The 20,662-nt window shown below is 44.9% G+C and overlaps 1 protein-coding gene across 2 annotated transcripts; it reads left to right on the forward strand.

The window, feature by feature from the left end:
• The first annotated feature begins 933 nt into the window (after positions 1–933).
• LOC142905567 (exosome complex exonuclease RRP44-like) lies at positions 934–20,240 on the forward strand. Of its 2 annotated transcripts, none has more exons than XM_076052197.1 (3): positions 934–1,051; positions 19,278–19,348; positions 19,997–20,240. In XM_076052197.1, the coding sequence occupies exons 1-3, from the start codon at positions 937–939 to the stop codon at positions 20,219–20,221; spliced, it is 411 nt and encodes a 136-aa protein (XP_075908312.1). In that variant the 5' UTR covers positions 934–936; the 3' UTR covers positions 20,222–20,240. The 2 variants fall into 2 exon arrangements, with proteins under 2 accessions (XP_075908312.1, XP_075908313.1); XM_076052198.1 differs by having other exon boundaries at positions 934–1,034.
• Positions 20,241–20,662: the final 422 nt, after the last annotated feature.

Consider the following 20,662-nt stretch of genomic DNA (forward strand, 5'->3'; position numbering starts at 1 on the left):
TATAGTAACGATTGTACCCTGGTCGCCACGGATGAAGAGGCCGAGCGGGCTCGGTTCAACTGTTGCCAGGTACCTCCACCACTCAGCTCGCAGCACACACACACACAGTGTCCACTATGTAAAAATCAGGCTAAACTAAACCTTTCTAGAAGTTAATAAAATAATGCTATAAAAACAATGCAACAGTGATCATAAGACATGTGATTGAAAGTTAACAATAGCGACATATATAACATATATTACTAAACCTAGCATCCTTCGCTAGCTGCTTGAGTCAATCCATAATAGCAGGAGTAACAATTATGTATGTTGATTAACTGCGAATAACCCAATCAATAACAGATATCCATTGTAATTTACATCAATACATTACCCCCCCCCCCCGTCTTCGTATCGGATCTGCTTACAAGCGACGACGTCACATTTATCCCCCGTCTACGTCTATTAAAGACCGAAACAGGGGAAGGATTTCACCACAACTCTGGCTGTCACCTGACGAGGCGGATTGTTGTTGTAGTTACAGGCGAAACGTCACGGTACTTGAATTGTAAATGTTTTGGGTTTACTCTCCAACACACCGATGTGCTGAAATAGTCACTAATTGGCATGTTTTGTTTACGTGACAAACTTGACTAAGATTTACGCGATCTAACCCAAACAAACAAAAACACCCTCTAATCAGTAAATATTTGTATTAATTCCACGAATGGACCTTGGCCTGGGACTGTGCGGATTGAGAAGTTATGGATGCAGCTTCTGTTGGTGCTGCCATCAGAATGACCAACAAATAAATAAATAATACACACGGATTGGTGACTACAGTACTAGACCCCCAGTGCTTTTATATTTAAAAGTGTATGTGCTTTGTGGTTGCTTTATTGCGCATGTTGTTCATACTGTGTAACACTTGTTTGAACGCAGGTGATGGGGTTGTCCATGTTGGGTGTCATTACAGCCAAAAACAAGCAGCAGTACGAAGACCAGGACGCCGTGGCCGACCATGAGGACGGAAATTGGCCTCGCCCGGTCACAACGTACGACAGCAGTACAGGTTTCCCTCCACACATGCACACACCTACGAGTTTCCCACTACAGAGACGAAGATCCCCCATATAGCCTTAACAGACTGTTGTGGCAAGTGCTGTTCGCAAGCACCAATGAAGGTCGGCATGGTATACCAGGGGGTAGGTGGCCAACACCAAACCCGGCCACCTTTGTCTCCCAAGTGGTGACGTATTACACACACCGCTCCAGGTATTCATTTGAGGTTGAATCGACCCAGGACCAGTTCAGATAAATAATCGTTATTGGTGTTGGCCATGAGCGGGACTCCAACTCGCATGTTTGCGGGGTTCGGAGCGTAGTGTACTATCCACTGCGTCACTGCTACCCTCACATAACGCACACAGAAACAACACACAGGGACCCACACGCACGGACACACAGGGGCCTGCTCAACATTGAAATGTGCAGCCCTTGTGTGGCGGCCTGCGTTGAATTTTGGCGTTCATCTCGTCACCCATACAAAAGGTCTCGACACAATCAATGGCAGTCCCCCTTGCCCTGCCTGGCACGCACATCGGGCCAGTCACCCCACGCACAGCGCACACAACGTGCGCGTCGCGTATGCCAAATCAAGAGTCGTCCCCGAGTGTCCGGCAAATTGGACCGACTATCCCTGGCCCCGCGCTTCGGGGGAGGCCCCACGTGTAGACATCAGTGTCACATGTAATGCTTCCGGTTTAGTTTGAAGGCATCGGGGGGGGGGCCCACGCACCCCCTATGGACGGCCCTGGTCAAAGCACACGGCAGCGCGGAGTACGCGCGTCACGCGCACGGGCCACGTGCGTCACGGGTACGTGACATCTACAAGGCAAGCACCTGCATCGCGTGGTCATCACTTGTAAGGCATGCCCTTTGTGCATGGGACGTGCGTAGTGTGTGCAACACGTGGCACATGTATGTCACACATGCGCATCGCAACGTGATGTCATGTGTACGTGGACATTTGAATCGCATGTAGCTGTCTGGTGGGCAGGACGGATCTACGCGTGGGCAAGTAAGGGGGTGGCTGAGTAAGACTGATACGGAGACATGTCAAGCCACACACTCACCACACACTCACCGGCACACTCACACACACCACATTCACCGCACACTCACTTACCGGCACACTGACTGCACATTCACACACTCACTGGACCCTCACTGCACACTCACCACGCACTCACCGGCACACTTACTGCACATTCACACACACTCACCGCACACTCACTTACCAACACTCTGACTGCACACTCACACACACCGCACTCACACCGCATTCACACACACTCACACACACTCACACCGCACTCATTCACTCACACACACTCACACACGCACTCACACAAATTTACACACACTCACCGCACACTCACACACAATCACACTCACCGGCACACTCGTGTGCAAGCACACTAGTGAGCTTCCACAAAATGTGCTGCACATTAGTGAGGCCACACACCAGCAGGTTTAGACATCAGTGAGCTTACACACTAGTGTGCACACACACAGTCGTAAGCTTACAGATTAGATAGCGTACACACCAGCTCACCGGTGAGGTGAGCTACACACTGGTGAGTTAACACACCCACCTGTTTACGTGCGCAAAGCTCTTAACCCTAAACCTAACATATCCCAAATGTCATGGCTAAAGTTATTTTACACACGCACGTGCATACACACGCACGTGCATACACGCATGCGCTTATGAAGGCACGCATGCACACATACGTGCACACAATCACACATGCACGCACATGTTTAAACATATACAATTCCATGGCGTTGGACTTGAGACTCCCAGAAGTGGAATCAGGACTCCTGAGTGTGCGATATAGCTCAGTGGGCCTTTCTTGGTAAAATTGAAATAATTAGTTTAGTTTCAGGATGTAGGGTTCTGAAGATATTTCATCTTTCAGTCCTTTCTGACCGTTTGAGTGTGGGTGAGTGAGTGACAACTACTTATGCATTTTTTTTTATTACAAATACAAGCATTTCCAGCTATTGACATGAAATGTATTAACTCTGGAAGATGATGGTGATACAGGTGGTGGGTAGTGGTAGTGTAGCGTTTAGCACGCTGCACTACGAACCCGGCGACCCGAGTTAAATTCTCGCTCATGCCCAACGCTGGTAACGACTCTCTGAACCGGTCATGGACCTCCCCTAGGTCGACTCAGCCTCAAATGAGTACCTGGTGTGGTGTAAACATCACTACTGGGGAGACAAAGGCGGCCGGGCGTGGTGTTGGCCACCCACCCCTCGTGTGCCATGCTGACCTTCACAGGTACTCGCTAACAGCACTTGCCCCAACAGTCTATTCGGGCTATACAGGGAGTCTTTGCTTTGGTGGTGATGATACAGATGGTGATTTATTATACAGATGGTTAGGATGATGATAATGATACATTTGGTGATGATGGTGGTGATGATGGGACTGTAAGAGTCGTCCTTGAAGATATTTACTGTATAATATTAAGACACACTAATATAAAATGTAATCATTAAAGCACAATATATAACATTTGTAATTTCTGTTGAAAGCATGTGCTTATAATTGTGACGTGTATTTGTACGTGGTTGTGCATGAATGCACGTGTTTTTTTTATTTTCTGTATTAGGTGCTTGACGACAGCACTTGGCCCAACAGTCTATATTGGTTGTACAGGAAATCTTTGTGTTTTGATTCATGAATGTTCCATTCACGAAATTTAGTGAAAACGAAATTGACAAATTAAGGATACTTTTCGACTTACGAAATAGGATTTCAGCGGAAACAATATATCACATGGCACGCACCATGAGATCATCAAGCAAAAAGCTGTCATCCATCCACGACAGTGTCACGGTATCCCCATAGTGCAAAAGTAACGCCTCGTCACCTCTCCAGTCATTCCAACATGCAGATCTTTTGGTGAGTTCCTTGAAGATGTTAATTATTTTTGTTTTAAATTGATTATTATTCAACCGTTGTAATATTTGTTCTTTATTATTTTTTGCATTGTGAAATGTTGGTGTTTATTTTGGGTTTATAGTAGAAATGACTGTCTGAAACACATCGCAAGTTTTTCGTATTCAATTAATGGGAAAAGCCATTCCGATTTACGATATTTTGTTTTACGTGCGTTTTTCGAAGAACGCATCCCTTTCGTAAGTAGAGGCATACATGTACAGGAATCCATTGCCAACCGCTAATTTACCAACCACGAGATTTTAGTAAACACGGATTGACTACTGGATACCTGTTTACTAACCACGAGCATCTCGCTTTGAGTATTCGCGAGTCGTGCCGAGTCGTGAAAAGTTAAACAACACGATGTACCTTATGGGGGGGGGGGGGTTCTTGTATTTGTTCTTGTATTTGTACGAGCTGTTGTTTGTTTATGTTACTGATGTTTATGGGGAGCGTTAGTGCAGCGGGTTAGCGAGCTGTACTATGAATCCATTAATCCTGGTATAATTCCTGCTCATGGCCAACACCAGTGGCAATTATCTGAACCATTCCTGGACCTACCCTTGGCCTCAAATGAGTACTTGGTGCATTGTGAAAACATCAGCACTGGCAGAGACAAACCCCATATGCTGTGCTGGCCTGCATAAGTGCTCATAACGGCACTTACCCAACAGTCTGTTACATGGGGGGATCTTAGTCTTGGCGTGTAAGTGAGAGTTTGTGGACTTTGCATGTTCTTCCCCTGTTGTGCACGCGTTTTCTCAGGGTTCTCAGCTTTCAAAAAAGAACAACCAATACTAACAGTGAGATTTTACTTGCAAATTACTTAAACAGGGATTACACACAGTGGCAACATCGCCCCCTTCTGTGAAAGCTGGACAGGACCCTCCTGCAAAAGAGTGAGACTTCCCTGAATATTCACCCCTAGAGTGGACAGGGTAACGAGGGCGATCCTAGCAAGTGAGGGAGGTGTACTCGGACGGAACGGACGACGGCTCCCAGCCGACCTCTTCGCCTTTGTGGATCTTGTCATCGTTGGAGGCCGGTCTCAGCTCTGCGAGGATCGCCTCAAACGTGGGGCGCTCTAACGGCGCGTGGCTCCAGCAGTGGTGCATCACCTTGCGGCTGTGGGGTGAGGGGAAGGTGCGGTAAGGGTGCGAGGAAGGCGAATCGTGCACAAGCTCGGACTGCGCTTTCACCTCTTCCAGTGCGCGTTCGTTCTTTAGAATGGTTGAATGAGTGCCGATGATGTTAATGACGTCACGGAGGGGGATGAAGGGGGTCAGGTGGCGAGGGGGGTGAGGGGGGGTGTGAGTAGGTAGAGGGTCATGAAGGCATAAAATATGTACAGTATGGATTCACACAGCGGCGTCTAAATGCCACTGCATCTCCATACGTAGTGCAGAAACACTGGTCATGTTTATCTTGTAGAGAGAGAAGAAGTATGTGGGTCTCTACAGTGAGGGAAAAAAGTATTTGATCCCCTGCTGATTTTGGACGTTTGCCCACTGACAAAGAAATGATCAGTCTATGATTTTAGTGGTAGGTTTATTTGAACAGTGAGAGACAGAATAACAACAAAAAAATCCAGAAAAACGCATGTCAAAAATGTTGTAAATTTATTTGCATTTAATGAGGGAAATAAGTATTTGACCCCTCTGCACTTGGTGGCAAAAGCCTTGTTGGCAATCACAGAGGTCAGACGTTTCTTGTAGTTGGCCACCAGGTTTGCACACATCTCAGGAGGGATTTTGTCCCACTCCTCTTTGCAGATCTTCTCCAAGTCATTAAGGTTTCGAGGCTGACGTTTGGCAACTCGAACCTTCAGCTCCCTCCACAGATTTTCTATGGGATTAAGGTCTGGAGACTGGCTAGGCCACTCCAGGACCTTAATGTGCTTCTGCTTGAGCCACTCCTTTGTTGCCTTGGCCGTGTGTTTTTGGTTATTGTCATGCTGGAATACCCATCCACGACCCATTTGCAATGCCCTGGCTGAGGGAAGGAGGTTCTCACCCAAGATTTGACGGTACATGGCCCCGTCCATCGTCCCTTTGATGCGGTGAAGTTGTCCTGTCCCCTTAGCAGAAAAACACCCCCAAAGCATAATGTTTCCACCTCCATGCTTGACGGTGGGGATGGTGTTTTTGGGGTCATAGGCAGCATTCCTCCTCCAAACACGGCGAGTTGAATTGATGCCAAAGAGCTCCATTTTGGTCTCATCTGACCACAACACTTTCACCCAGTTGTCCTCTGAATCATTCAGATGTTCATTGGCAGGGAAAAAAGTATTTGATCCCCTGCTGATTTTGTACGTTTGCCCACTGACAAAGAAATGATCAGTCTATATTTTTAATGGTAGGTTTATTTGAACAGTGAGAGACAGAATAACAACAAAAAAATACCGAAAAATGCATGTCAAAAATGTTATAAATTGATTTGCATTTTAATGAGGGAAATAAGTATTTGACCCCCTCTCAATCAGAAAGATTTCTGGCTCCCAGGTGTCTTTTATACAGGTAACGAGCCGAGGTTAGGAGCACACTCTTAAAGGGAGTGCTCCTAATCTCAGCTTGTTACCTGTATAAAAGACACCTGTCCACAGAAGCAATCAATCAGATTCCAAACTCTCCACCATGGCCAAGACCAAAGAGCTCTCCAAGGATGTCAGGGACAAGATTGTAGACCTACACAAGGCTGGAATGGGCTACAAGACCATTGCCAAGCAGCTTGGTGAGAAGGTGACAACAGTTAGTGCGATTATTCGCGAATGGAAGAAACACAAACGAACTGTTAATCTCCCTTGGCATGGGGCTCCATGCAAGATCTCACCTCGTGGAGTTGCAATGATCATGAGAACGGTGAGGAATCAGCCCAGAACTACACGGGAGGATCTTGTTAATGATCTCAAGGCAGCTGGGACCATAGTCACCAAGAAAACAATTGGAATACACTACGCCGTGAAGGACTGAAAGGTTCCCCTGCTCAAGAAAGCACATATACATGCCGGTCTGAAGTTTGCCAATAAACATCTGAATGGTTCAGAGGACAACTGGGTGAAAGTGTTGTGGTCAGATGAGACCAAAATGGAGCTCTTTGGCATCAACTCAACTCGCCGTGTTTGGAGGAGGAGGAATGCTGCCTATGACCCCAAGAACACCATCCCCACCGTCAAGCATGGAGGTGGAAACATTATGCTTTGGGGGTGTTTTTCTGCTAAGGGGACAGGACAACTTCACCGCATCAAAGGGACGATGGACGGGGCCATGTACCGTCAAATCTTGGGTGAGAACCTCCTTCCCTTAGCCAGGGCATTGAAAATGGGTCGTGGATGGGTATTCCAGGAGGAATGCTGCCTATGACCCCAAGAACACCATCCCCACCGTCAAGCATGGAGGTGGAAACATTATGCTTTGGGGGTGTTTTTCTGCTAAGGGGACAGGACAACTTCACCGCATCAAAGGGACGATGGACGGGGCCATGTACCGTCAAATCTTGGGTGAGAACCTCCTTCCCTTAGCCAGGGCATTGAAAATGGGTCGTGGATGGGTATTCCAGCATGACAATAACCAAAAACACACGGCCAAGGCAACAAACGAGTGGCTCAAGAAGAAGCACATTAAGGTCCTGGAGTAGCCTAGCCAGTCTCCAGACCTTAATCCCATAAAAAATCTGTGGAGGGAGCTGAAGGTTCGAGTTGCCAAACGTCAGCCTCGAAACCTTAATGACTGGAGAAGATCTGCAAAGAGGAGTGGGACAAAATCCCTCCTGAGATGTGTGCAAACCTGGTGGCCAACTACAAGAAACATCTGACCTCTGTGATTGCCAACAAGGGTTTTGCCACCAAGTGCAGAGGGGTCAAATACTTATTTCCCTCATTATAATGCAAATCAATTCATAACATTTTTGACATGCATTTTTCTGGATTTTTTTGTTGTTATTCTGTTTCTCACTGTTCAAATAAACATACCATTAAAATTATAGACTGATCATTTCTTTGTCAGTGGGCAAACGTACAAAATCAGCAGGGGATCGAATACTTTTTTTCCCTCATTGTATGTGAGGAGTCTGTGGGTCGCAACAGCACGTACGGCTGGAAGTAGGACATTCCAGACTAAGAGGGTTCATAATGGCCGTGTCAACGAGACTGAACCAGCCAGCACAACTCACTGCCAATAACACATCACGTAATTCACCCTTAAGCAATTGTTCAATCAATTAATTGAATCACTACAATTAAAATCAAAGAATATCCCAGAACAAACACTTCGCACTCTCCTCCGTCAGCCACCTGCATCCACAATAGAAACGCATCAGTCCAGCAGTGGATAAAACCTGGTGTGGGAGGTATGGGGGGGGCGGCTTACACTTGCGGTGGACAGCAGGGGGGTGGCTGCATGCAGTAGCTATCGCAGATCAAGCGGTAGAACTTGTCATCGACTGCCATGGGCCAGGGTAAGGGGCCTCTCCTACACCCACACACATCACACACCGAGCGGTACACACGTCACACCAAGGAGCACGCACATCACACCAAGGAGCACGCACATCACACACCGATGAGCACGCACGTCACACACCGAGCAGGTTGCACAGGTCTCCTTTATCAAGACAAACGTGGAGCAGATTACAACTACAACTCTACGCCTGTCACAATGCCCCCCTCTCCCCCCCAACCCCCCAGTTTATGGGGGGGCGCAGGCCTCACTCCCCCCTTCCCGTCAGCCCCCCCTAATAAATGGTCCGGTTGCATTGTGAATGCACCACTCGAATGACGTGCAGTCCCGTGGCGCACTGTAACGGGCTCGTGATTTACTCAATAAAATTCAACGTAAAAAAATAAAAACGAGCCCAAGACATTATTTAAAATAAAGTATGGCCATCGTGTGTCAGCATCACAGGCGACAATTGTCATGTAAAAAAAAAACTTCACTGCGAATCACTCAATTGGGATTGCTCGCAGCAAACAGCACTTGACCTCCTTACAGGTTAGGTGCTGAATAACCGTGTGTCACACAGAGAACAGTTGCCACTGAGGGTGCCCTTTTCAAATGCTTGAGATGAGATGTGATTATCGCGTGTAAATGTGCACACTTAAATAACCAAAAAATTATAAGCGAACTATTATCGTTTCAGGTGACAGGGTGGTGCACCGGTGATCTTTGACCCTCGCAACAAGAAGGGCCTTGGTTAATTAATTATCCAGTTTGCTCACATAGCTAGAAAACACACAATAACAATGTAACTGGGTATTGGCCAAGCATCCCAATGCTAACGTTACCTGCAAATTACTTCATTGGGATGACACTCGGCAGCAGAGCCGGATGATGGCATTGCTGGCGCGCTATGCCATTGGCAAGCTTAAGAGGCCCCTTCTATGAATGCCTGTATATTTTTGTCAGCAGAATGAAAATAACTGCTTTGGAGAGTCTTTTTTTCTCACCGATCTTTATTTATTAAGCAATTATGTTAAAACTCGAAACCTCATGTCCATTTCTTGTTTCGTATTTAGAGATCCCCCCCCTCTCTTAATGCGAGGCCCTAAGCTGGAAGCGTGGCCGGTGTGAGCTCGCCTGTGATGAATCACACGTATAATTGTGCACTCTAATTTTCTATGGGTGGCCAGGAGAATTTATTATTATTTAAGTGAATGCAATGGTGATCAGGGGATTGGATCCAGAGCCCCTCGTACACAGTAGAGTACAAGGGAACGCCCACAATACAGATTTGAGCTGACCTGCGGATTGAGAAATTGAACTGTTTTGTGACGTGGAGGGTGTTTCTGAATGCTATTGTGACCGACCCGTCCCGACGGGAGGAGAGGGGACAGGGTGGACGGGCTGCATGAGCTTACTCTCCGGCACTGCACAGCACAACATCGCCTCCCTACTGCAAAAATACTCGGCAGGACCCTCCTGAAAATGAAAGTCTTCGGAATCAGTGAGGCCTGTCCTTGGGAGGACAGGCGTAGTCTTGGTCGTCACAAGCGAACATTTGTTTCTCCACATTAATTTGTATCCCCGGGTTACCATCAGGGCTGGGCGCTGCAAGCTTAGCTTCTGAGATCTGATGAGACTGGCCGTTTTTTAAAAGGTAATTTCGGCATCTGGAGCCCAAGCATGCAACAACTTTATGCAACTTCTTGGTTATTTTGGTAAAGTCACGTAGAATGGAAATAAAATAATAAAACATAATAAAAAATAAAATTCTCACGACAATTCTGCCAAAACACAAGTAGCCTTCTTCAGGTGAAGGAACAGAACTGTCGGGACGACAGCGCTTCAATAACTGCTGCTAAGATTCGCAGCGTCTTTTAAGCTAGGTGGGAGAGGTAAAGTGCCTTGACAAAGGAGTTTACATATCAAACAGGAGAATTTAGCATTGAAATCGCTGTGTTAAAGTGTTGGATCAGCAGGGTGTTAAAGTCAGAAATAAGCATGTAACTGGGAGATTAGCATGATGTTAATGTGAGGGATTAGCATGTGACTGGTCACGGAAATAGCTATGTTAAAGTCAAAGTTTACATCTCAACAGAGGCGTTTAGTATATGGACGCTAAAGGACTGCAGCTACCCAACTATCATACAATAAACCGATGTGAAAAAAACTAAGTATAAACTACATCAATGTTATCAATAAACTCTATATGCTCTCCAATCAGCAGAGCGCTTCAATGAACGCTGCTAAGATTCGCAGCGTCTTTTAGGCTAGGTGGGAGAGGTAAAGCGCCTTGACAAAGGAGTTTACATATCAAACAGGATAATTTAGCATTGAAATAGCTGTGTTAAAGTGTTGGATCAGCAGGGTGTTAAAGTCAGAAATTAGCATGTAACTGGGAGATTAGCATGATGTTAATGTGAGGGATTAGCATGCGACTGGTCACGGAAATAGCTATGTTAAAGTTTCCATCTCAACAGAGGCATTTAGTATATGGACGCTAAAGGACTGCAACTACCCAACTATTATACAATTAACCGATGTGAAAAAAACTAAGTATAAACTACATCAATATAATAAATGTACTCAATATGTTCTTCAATATGTTGAGCTATAAACATAAAGTAACTGTGTATACACTACACTATATAATGAATACCATATAGTAAACGAATTAATAAAACTAAAATATAAACTACATCAATGTTATTAATAAACTCTATATACTCTCCAATCAGCTGAGCTACTAACAATAACTCATTATACATTACAATGCCATATGGCGAAAAAATCGGTGGCGGTTTTTTCCTTCTTTCCAACGTTAGCACCACGGAGAGCGACGAGCCTCGTTCAGACGGACGAGTCCATCCATGCTCGGAACGGAGGAGGGGGGAGAAACAGCCACGATGTGCTGCTCTGTCCTGTGTTGCGTTACCACCATGCCATAAACTAGACTACTATACATTGTAACGTTATACCTTCCAATCTAAACTGCATTGTATAATATCGTATACACAGCCCAATGTAAGATCGAACATTATGCAGTATATTTATATGTCTTCAACTAAACTTTTTCATACATTACACGACTATACACCGTAATATACACTACCATAGACAAACCCACCCTTGAATTACACAATGCGTTACTTTACACTACCCTATACTTTAGACTGTAAAATGTTAGACTTGTAATATTACACTATGTATTATTCTACCAACCCTACTGTATACCACACTGCTGTATATTCACAATACAATTACGATACAATATATTGCCTTATGAATTATGTTAAACATTACAATGTTATACTATTTATTATTATAACATGCTATAAACCATACCATTGACCGTCGTGTGAAGAGGCAGTGCCAGCGAATGGACTGCAGTCTGAATGTCACCATAAAATACAATCAATTAAGAACTGAAATTGTTTATAACGTCTTTCCAATGAAATTTTCTTTTAAAGCTTTCGTGACTGCAGTAATTCATATTCTTAGTTCTTTCGGTAAAGTCACGTTGAAGGGAAACAACAAAATAATAAAATATATATAAAACAATAAAAATTATCACGACGTTTCGACCATAACACAAACCAATTCCTCGACCACATCAATTCCATACACCCAGCCATCAGATTCACCATGGAGGTCGAAAAAGATGGCAAGCTACCCTTTTTGGATGTCCTAATTAAAAGGAGACCTGATGGTTCAATGAGCCACTCTGTCGACAGGAAAGCTACGCATACGAATGCTTACTTAAAACCGGATTCCCACCACCATCCATGCCAGAAGAACTCCCTCATCAAGACTTTATACCATAGTGCCCAATGCATTTCCGACCAGGAACACATTGCCAGTGAACTTAAGCACGTACACCAAGCTCTCAAGGCTAATGGTTACTCCGACTACACAATCCGCAAAGCCATCACTCCAGCCATGAAGAAGGATCCTCTTGAGGAGCCATTCAAAACCATCACCTTACCCTACATTGCGGGGGTCACAAAAAAGATCTCCAAAATCCTGAATAAACACAAGATCCAAGTCCGATTCAACACAGTACATAAAATCCGTGATCTGGTTTCGTCTGTAAAAGATGTGGCTCCAGACATACAGTACCCAGGCGTCTACAAACTAAGTTGCCTCTGTGGTAGCAGTTACATTGGAGAAACCAAACGACATATCTGGGACCACATCCGTGAACATAAAGCAGACTTGAAACACGGTAGGACGAGCACCTCAGCCGTGGCAGATCACTGTTATAATTCAGTGGGCTCACATGACATTGACTTCTCCAAGACGGACATTCTCTGCAAGCCATCCGGCTACCATGAGAGATTCGTTCATGAGGCCATCCACATATACAAACACAGAAACAATTTCAACCGAGAAGATGGATTCTGGCTTAGTAACCATTGGAAAGACGTTATAAACCATTTTGGTACTTAATTGATTGTATTTTATGGTGACTTTCAGATCGCAGTCCATTCGCTGCCACTGCCTCTTAATACCTTTCACACGACAGTCAATGGTATGGTTTATAGCAGGGGTGTCCAAACTTTTTTTCCCGAGGGCCACATACAGAAAAATATACGAAGGATTGGGCCACTCATTAGACGTGAGGTATACTGCCTCACTTCTCATGCACTAATATTGTCAAAATCAATCAAATGCAGGTAAATTACGTTTGATTATTGAACATGTTTGAAGAAAAAAAGCCTCCATCATAGCTCTTCATTAGTAGATTTAAATTTTATTTTTTACAAAAAGGTTGGCAGGTAATTCTCTCAGTGACAGCCTCAGATTGGTTCTTAGGGTGCTGATCCCCCTTCATTGTCCACATGAAGGGAGAGCCAAGAAGACAAATAGGGGATGTGGATATTTCAAGCTTATTACACAAATACATTATTGGGCTTGTTAACACATCAACTAACGTTTGTTAAAAAAATTGTCATCAACTTTAATTGACTGAATTTATGAAGTAATTGGGCTTATTAACAAATGAAAACGGTGTGTATATTTTTAACTCACCTGTAATGGGAATAATGTTACGCTCAGTGGGAGCAGTGATGCTGTGCTTTGGTCTGAAGGATAGCTGGCAGGTCAGGAGTAAGTTTGGTGGTTGAGATGCGAAGGACGTCACGGAGATGGCTGTCGGTCGTTCTGGTTCTCAGCCTGCTTTTGTTCAGCGTTAACAGAGAGAATGTCTGCTCACATATGTATGTTGAGCCGAACAGACTCATCATTCGTTTTGCATGGCGTCTCGTCAGAGGAAACTTGGCCTTTTCCAACCTCCGGTAGAAGTCAGGTAGGGAGAGAAGCTGATGCTGATTCTTCAGAGAATCATCACACTGAATTTCGATCAGTTCTAATTGCAGACTCTCCTCCACTTCTTTTGCATCCATTGAAAACGGAGCCGCAAACAGTGTGATTTCCTTCTCAATGACAGAAAAATCTTGGAAGCGCTGACTGAATTCTGTCATGAGAGATGTGGTCACAGACACATATTCTCCCATTTTTGCAGAGAGCTTGGCATTTGGAAATGCGCATTGATTTCGGTCAGCGTGGGGAAGTGCGCTACATTGAAGTTGCGCAGTTGTGACTCGAAGAGACGGAGCTTCGCACGGAATGCTTTCATGTGCACATACAGCTGTGGTACCAGCTGCTCTTTGCCTTGTAGTCTCTTGTTCGGGGTGTTGAGATGATCAGTGAGATCAACTAAAAAAGCCAGGCCTGCCAACCATAAAGGGTCACTGATCTCATGGAGAGGTCTGCCCTTTTCTTTCAAAAACTTGTCGATATATGATCTCAGGGAATAAAACCACTGCAGCACGGAGCCGCGACTGAGCCAGCGCACTTGAGAATGGTAGAGTAGGTCCCCGTATTCAGCATCGACATCAGAGAGGAACGCTTGCAATTCTCTGTGGTAAAGCCCTCGGGCCATAATTTTTTTTGACATTTTTCACAACTGTGTTCATCACATCGCCAAGCTGGATTATCTTGGCACAGAGGGCTTCTTGGTAGATGATACAGTGCATTTTAACAGTCTCACCTCCGCTCTCCTGCACCTTGGCACTCACCATAGAAGCCATTCCTTTGCGCTCGCCTGTCATTGCTGGAGCCCCATCCGTTGTAATTCCACACAGCTTGTCCCATTTAAGTCCAGCCTGGTTAATTGAATCTGACACAGCTTCAAACATGTCCTTCCCAGTTGTTGTCCCCTTTAGACTCCGAAGATCAAGCACTTCCTCCGTAATGCAAAAATTCTCATTAACTCCCCACAAAAAAATTAACAGCCGTGCAGTGTCCGTGGCATCTGTGCTCTCATCACATGCAATCGAGTAAAAATCGAAAGCACAAGCTTTATCTGACACTTGCTGTTTTAAGTTAGCCGACAAGTCTTCAATTCGCCGCACAACCTTATTTCTGGACATACTAACATCGTTAAAATCCTGCATTTTCTCCAGGCACATTCCCACGACTTTAGTGAGGCACTGTTTGATGAAGTCACCGTCTGAGAAAGGTTTCCCGTGTAGGGCAATGAGTTGAGCTACTTCATTGCTGGCTATTGTTGCATTTTCTTGAGCTTTGTTAGCACGGAAAAAAAAACCCTGCTGCTGCGTTAGCAGGCTAGCTTGCCATTTGCTTTACCTTCTTTCTCCGCTCGGCGCCAGTGTAGGACGTGAAGGTCTGATGTTTCGTTTCATAATGCCGTCGTACATTGTACTCTTTCATCACGGCAACACTCTCATTACAAATCAAACAAACACACTTCCCCTTGGTTTCAATGAAAAAAAAATCATTTTTCCACCGAGTCTGAAATTTTCTGCACTCGCTTGCAATCTTGCGTCTCTTCGGTTCCGGCATTTCTGGTGACCCTGAGCAAATGTTTTCTTCGATTGCTTGCTTTGTGGAGACGCTGCCTTGTTCAAGACAATAGCGCCATCTAGTGCTTAAATTAAGAAATGCGATACAGTGGGCCATATTCCATTATATTTTTAAACTTTGATACGGGCCAATTAAAAATGGATGGCGGGCCGCAGTTGGCCCGCGGGCCGTAGTTTGGACACCCCTGGTTTATAGCATGTTATATAACAATAAATAGTATAACATTGTAATGTTTAACATAATTCATAAGGCAATATATAGTATTGTAATTTTATAGTGAATATATGTGTGGTATACAGTAGGGTTGGTAGAATAATACATAGTGTAATATTACAAGTCTAATATTTTACAGTCTAAAGTATAGGGTAGTCTAAAGTAACTCATTGTATAATTCAAGGGTGGGTTTGTCTGTGGTAGTGTATATTACGGTGTATAGTTGTGTAATGTAGGAAAAAGTTTATTTGGAGACATATCAATATAATGCATAATGTTAGAGCTTACATTGGGCTGTGTATACGATATTATACAATGTAGTTTAGATTGGAAGCTATAACGTTACAATGTATAGTAGTCTAGTTTATGGCATGGTTGTAATGCAACACAGGACAGAGCAGCACATCGTGGCTGTTTCTCCCCCCTCCTCCGTTCCGAGCATGGATGGACTCGTCAGTCTGAACGAGGCTCGTCGCTCTCCGTGGTGCTAACGTTGGAAAGAAGGAAAAAACCGCCACCCATTTTTTTCGCCATATGGCATTGTAATGTATAACGACTTATTGTTAGTAGCTCAGCTGATGGAGAGTATATAGAGTTTATTGATAACATTGATGTAGTTTGTATTTTTTTTTTTATTAGTTTACTATATGGTATTCATTAGATAGTGTAGTGTATACCCAGTTACTTTATGTTTATAGCTCAATTTATTGAAGAATATATTGAGTACATTTATTATATTGATGAAGTTTCTACTTAGTTTTTTTTTCACATCTGTTTATTGTATGATAGTTGGGTAGTTGCAGTCCTTTAGCGTCCATATATTAAATGCCTCTGTTGAGATGGAAACTTTGACTTTAACATAGCTATTTCCGTGACCAGTCACATGCTAATCCCTCACATTAACATCATCCTAATCTCCCAGTTACATGCTAATTTCTGACTTTAACACCCTTCTGATCCAACACTTTAACGCAGCTATTTCAATGCTAAATTATCCTGTTTGATATGTAAACTCCTTTGTCAAGGCGCTTTACCTCTCCCACCTAGTTTAAACGACACTGCGAATCTTAGCAGCAGTCATTGAAGTGCTGTCGTCCCGACAGTTCTGTTCCTTCACCTGAAGAAGGCTACTTGTGTTGTGGCCGAAACGTCGTGAAAATTTAATTTTTTATTACGTTTTATTCTTTTTTATTTTATTTCCATTCTACGTTACTTTACCGAAAGAACCAAGAAGATGAATCCCTGCAGTCACGAAAGCTTTAAATCTGAACTTTACGCAATTAAAAATCATAGTGTAAGATAAGACTACAATCGTTGTCTGCTGTGAGGATCTTCTGTACTCAGGGCCCCGAATGTTTGTGGCAAGTGAAAGTTTGTCTGAGCAAAATATAAGATTTCTCACAGTAGCATACTGTATGACCACACGTCGCTCTGCACCTTGTAGAGCCCATGGAACATGCTTTCTGAAGACATACACTTTACAGGCAGAGGCACCTAATGGACATGACCGCATGGCCACAAGCACAACAACAATACGTTCAGTAAATTCAGTTCAGGGCGATGCTTCGCGATTCGTCATACGTTTTTTGCGTGAGGCCACATATTCATCTGGCCAAATTAGCGTCATCTAGCCCTCCACTACCCTGAAGGGTTAAATGTGTAGTGACATCACGGGATGTCACTGTGTAGTGCCGGCCCTAGAGAGGCACGGCGTGCGGTGTATTGACATCGCGGATACCACTATGGTGTGGGTGTAGTACTGGCCCTAGAGGGGCTCGGTCAGCGCTGATTGATCAGCTGGATGGCATCACGCTTGGCGTGCAGTGCCAGCCCGACAGGATAGGGTGTGGGAATGCCGGCCGTATGAAAGGGGTTACAAAAGGCCATGGCACTCTGGTTGACCCGAGAGGACACGTGACCGGTTAAGTCTACAAAGGGGCCCCAAGTGGGGGCTAGGGGTGGTCACGTGGTCGGGGTCCAGATCCTGCTGCTCGAGGATTCTAGAAGGTGGTCGTGGCCAAGGGCGGAGCCAGCCACGCCACAGAGAATATAAGCCGGGTCCCCCAGAGGGACCGGCGTTGTTGTTCATCTTGAAGAAACCTTTGTCTGCGTCTACGTTCTACCGAGTCTCCAACACGTGGACCTGGACCCGAGCTGTGGTCCCGGTCTGTCGTAGCTAGTCATGTTGTAATTAGTGTAGTTAGCCTGGTGGTCACCACCACAGGTTATTCTGGGCCAGAGTTACCCCGTGTACCACATGGTGGGGGGGGAGGAGGAAGGCGATTTGTGAAATTGCCCCATATTTTAAGCTATCGGCAGAGCAGAGAGATTGAATCCAATTACCGACCTCTAGATTGCAAGTCTAGGGTGGGGGGGCCATTGCACCACCATGTGTGGCAGCACCCCCCACTCTTTTTTTTCTTAGGGCCTGTGCAAAATAAAATAAAAACATTGAGTACAATTAAAGTGATGGGCCTTCTATCCCGATGATGGTGATGACATTGGCGATACTGATAATGATGCTGATGATGCTAAGTAAGGTTAGGACTCACATTGCCCTTCAGGTATTTGGGGTCAGTGTGGACGTCCCGTTCCAGCCCAAAGTCGCAAATTTTGGTGATGTGTCGATGCGTTACCAGCAATTTCCTCGCAGCCAGGTCCCCTGTTGTATCTATGTTCCCCCCTACTTGGGTGTCTGTATATACATCTGGGGTTATGTGTTTCCTCTCTCTCGTAAATTTAGCTCTTCTGTACCTGATGATGGCTGCTTGTGTTGCAACCGAAACGTCGTACGCTATTTAGTTTTTTTTTATTATTTCTTATTTATACGTGACTTTACCGAAAAAAACTAAGAGTAATTCCTGCAGTCACGAAAGCTTCGAATCAAGTCTGAACTACCTCTACGGGGAGGTATGAGGTTTGTGTCTTTGTGTTGTCTCTGCTTGTGTATCTGCCTTTGTTTCTTGGCTTGGATTTGTGTCTCTGTGCTGTCTCTGCCTGTGTGTGGGCCTTGGTGTTTTCGAGTGTGTGCTGCTGCACCCCCTTTGCTCCATGCATACCTCATGCTAAATTGTCCCATTGTCTCTCAGCCTTACCTTCTCTGCCTATTTAAGGCGACTTCACTGTGTGCGTGTCTGTGCTGGTTCGCTCTACTTGGATGTCTATGTGTGTGTGCGCGGTCTGTATTTTAAATTTCATACTTAACTTGCAATTTAGCAATCTTTGAAATAGCGTAATCAACCAGACTATGCGTTAATTGTGTTTTGACCGACCGTCTGTGTTGCTTTATATGGTTTCCAAATGTTGCTAAACCCTGTTTGTTTGGTATGCTTCTCTCTCTGTGTCCCCTGTTGTATCTGTGTTAGTTCCACCCTACTTGTGTCTGTATATACATCTGGGGTTATGTTTCCTCTCTCTCGTAAATTTAGTTCTTCTGTACCTGATGATGGCTGCTTGTGTTGCAACCGAAACGTCGTACGCTATTATGTTATTTTATTATTTCTTATTTTTACGTGACTTTACCGAAAAAAACAAAGAGTAATTCCTGCAGTCACGAAAGCTTTGAATCAAGTCTGTAGTGCCTCTTGTTAAACAGTGCTTCAGTTAAACAGGAATATTAATAAATCTAGCAGCCATGACTTGAAAAGTAACAAATTTACATTTTGGGTGGCACTCTAAATCGTCCGGTAAATCGTGTCGCCAATTATAATGTCTGCGTTTATCTGCGCGTGTCTGTGTACCCCCAGTGGAGGAATACGTGCGCCGCTTGCTGGACAACCCTGAGTTGATTGACCGTCTGGCACTGGCCACGGAGCAGGTGAGACTCCGTATGCGTGCATCAGCTCTGCCCCCCCTCATATTTTTGGTGCGGGCCTGTACCCTTGTCCGACCCCTCACTTCCGCGTTGCATCCAGCTGCCTCACTGAAGAAAGGGACACTTGCCTTGCGCTGAGTACGACGTTTCGCTGGTTGTAATCGCCAGGGAAACGATATACTCGATTTGTAAGTGTTGTGGGTTTACTCTCCAATACACTGGCGTGCTGCAGTAGTAACTAATTGACACGTTTTGTTTTACGTAGCAAACCTTACTAATTGGCTGTACCGGGTTAACTACACACATTTACGCGCTCTTACCCAAAAAACCTTTATTATGGATAATATTGGTCGCGAAAGAATACGTGTTAAACAGCTCCCTTTTAGAACGTTTCATCCTCACCAGCAATGGTCAATCAATCAAATAAATCCTAGATTTATAACGTGGCATATTTAGCAAAAAGCAGAGACGGAAGGGTGAAACTCTAGAGGTAGCTCTATGATATCCGCTTTTGTGGAACGTTCTCTAACACGGATGGCCGTACTGCTCTGAGATAAATCAGACTGGATCCTTCGTCTCGTTACGTGATGGCGGTTGCAAAATTGTTGTTGACGCGTGCATGTGCCGTGCGTGTGCTGTGTACGTGTGCAGGATGTGGTGGAGTCCCGGGTAATCTTCCCCGAACATCTCCCGCTGTCCCAGCTGCAGCAAGGTGTGCGCTCCGGCCGGTTTGTCCAGGGAACCTTCCTTGCGAGTCGTGAGAATTACCTGGAGGGGACTCTGAGGGTGCGAGGGGACGGTGACAGTGATAAAGAGGTACACGTTTCACAAGCCTGCGTCTGGAAGGAACAATGCTGTTCGATCGTATCTGTGTGAGTTTTAAAAACAAATTTATAATGAAGCAGTGGCATAGCCTTCTTGGCATGAGCAGTAGCTCTTAACCTTTACTGCAAGGCTGCAGTAAAGGTTAAGAGCTACTGGGCTAAAATATTTGTATTTTGAACGTCTTTTGCACCCTACGTAGGTGTCGTAGCCTGGCTCCTGCCCCCCCGGCCTGTGGGTCCTGGTGCAGTTGCACTGCCTGCACACTCGATAGCTACGCCACCACAACCACAGTATATACGTTAATTGTGACTACTTTAATAATAGGGTTTTTCCCTTTTTTTCTGGCAACAAAACTGAAACCTTTTACAAGGAATCATGTGTGCATTAACCACAATACTTGTGGTCAAAATGCAAACAAAAAACACTCTATGATAATATATACATTGTCCTTGAGACTGATTGGTTCACACCAGGGACGGCTTTCTTTTGAGC

This window comes from Petromyzon marinus, chromosome 55 (genome assembly GCF_048934315.1).
Source record: "Petromyzon marinus isolate PM22_M1 ecotype Great Lakes invasive population chromosome 55, UKy_Petmar_22M1.pri1.0, whole genome shotgun sequence".
NCBI classification, from domain to species: domain Eukaryota; kingdom Metazoa; phylum Chordata; class Hyperoartia; order Petromyzontiformes; family Petromyzontidae; genus Petromyzon; species Petromyzon marinus.

Coding starts and splice junctions, on each gene's coding strand:
- LOC142905567 (XM_076052197.1), top strand. CDS start 937: ATGTTGGGTGTCATTACAGCCAAAAACAAGCAGCAGTACGAAGACCAG. Junction 1,052..19,277: donor AACGTACGACAGCAGTACAG/GTTTCCCTCCAC, acceptor GTGTACCCCCAG/TGGAGGAATACGTGCGCCGC. Junction 19,349..19,996: donor TGGCACTGGCCACGGAGCAG/GTGAGACTCCGT, acceptor GTACGTGTGCAG/GATGTGGTGGAGTCCCGGGT.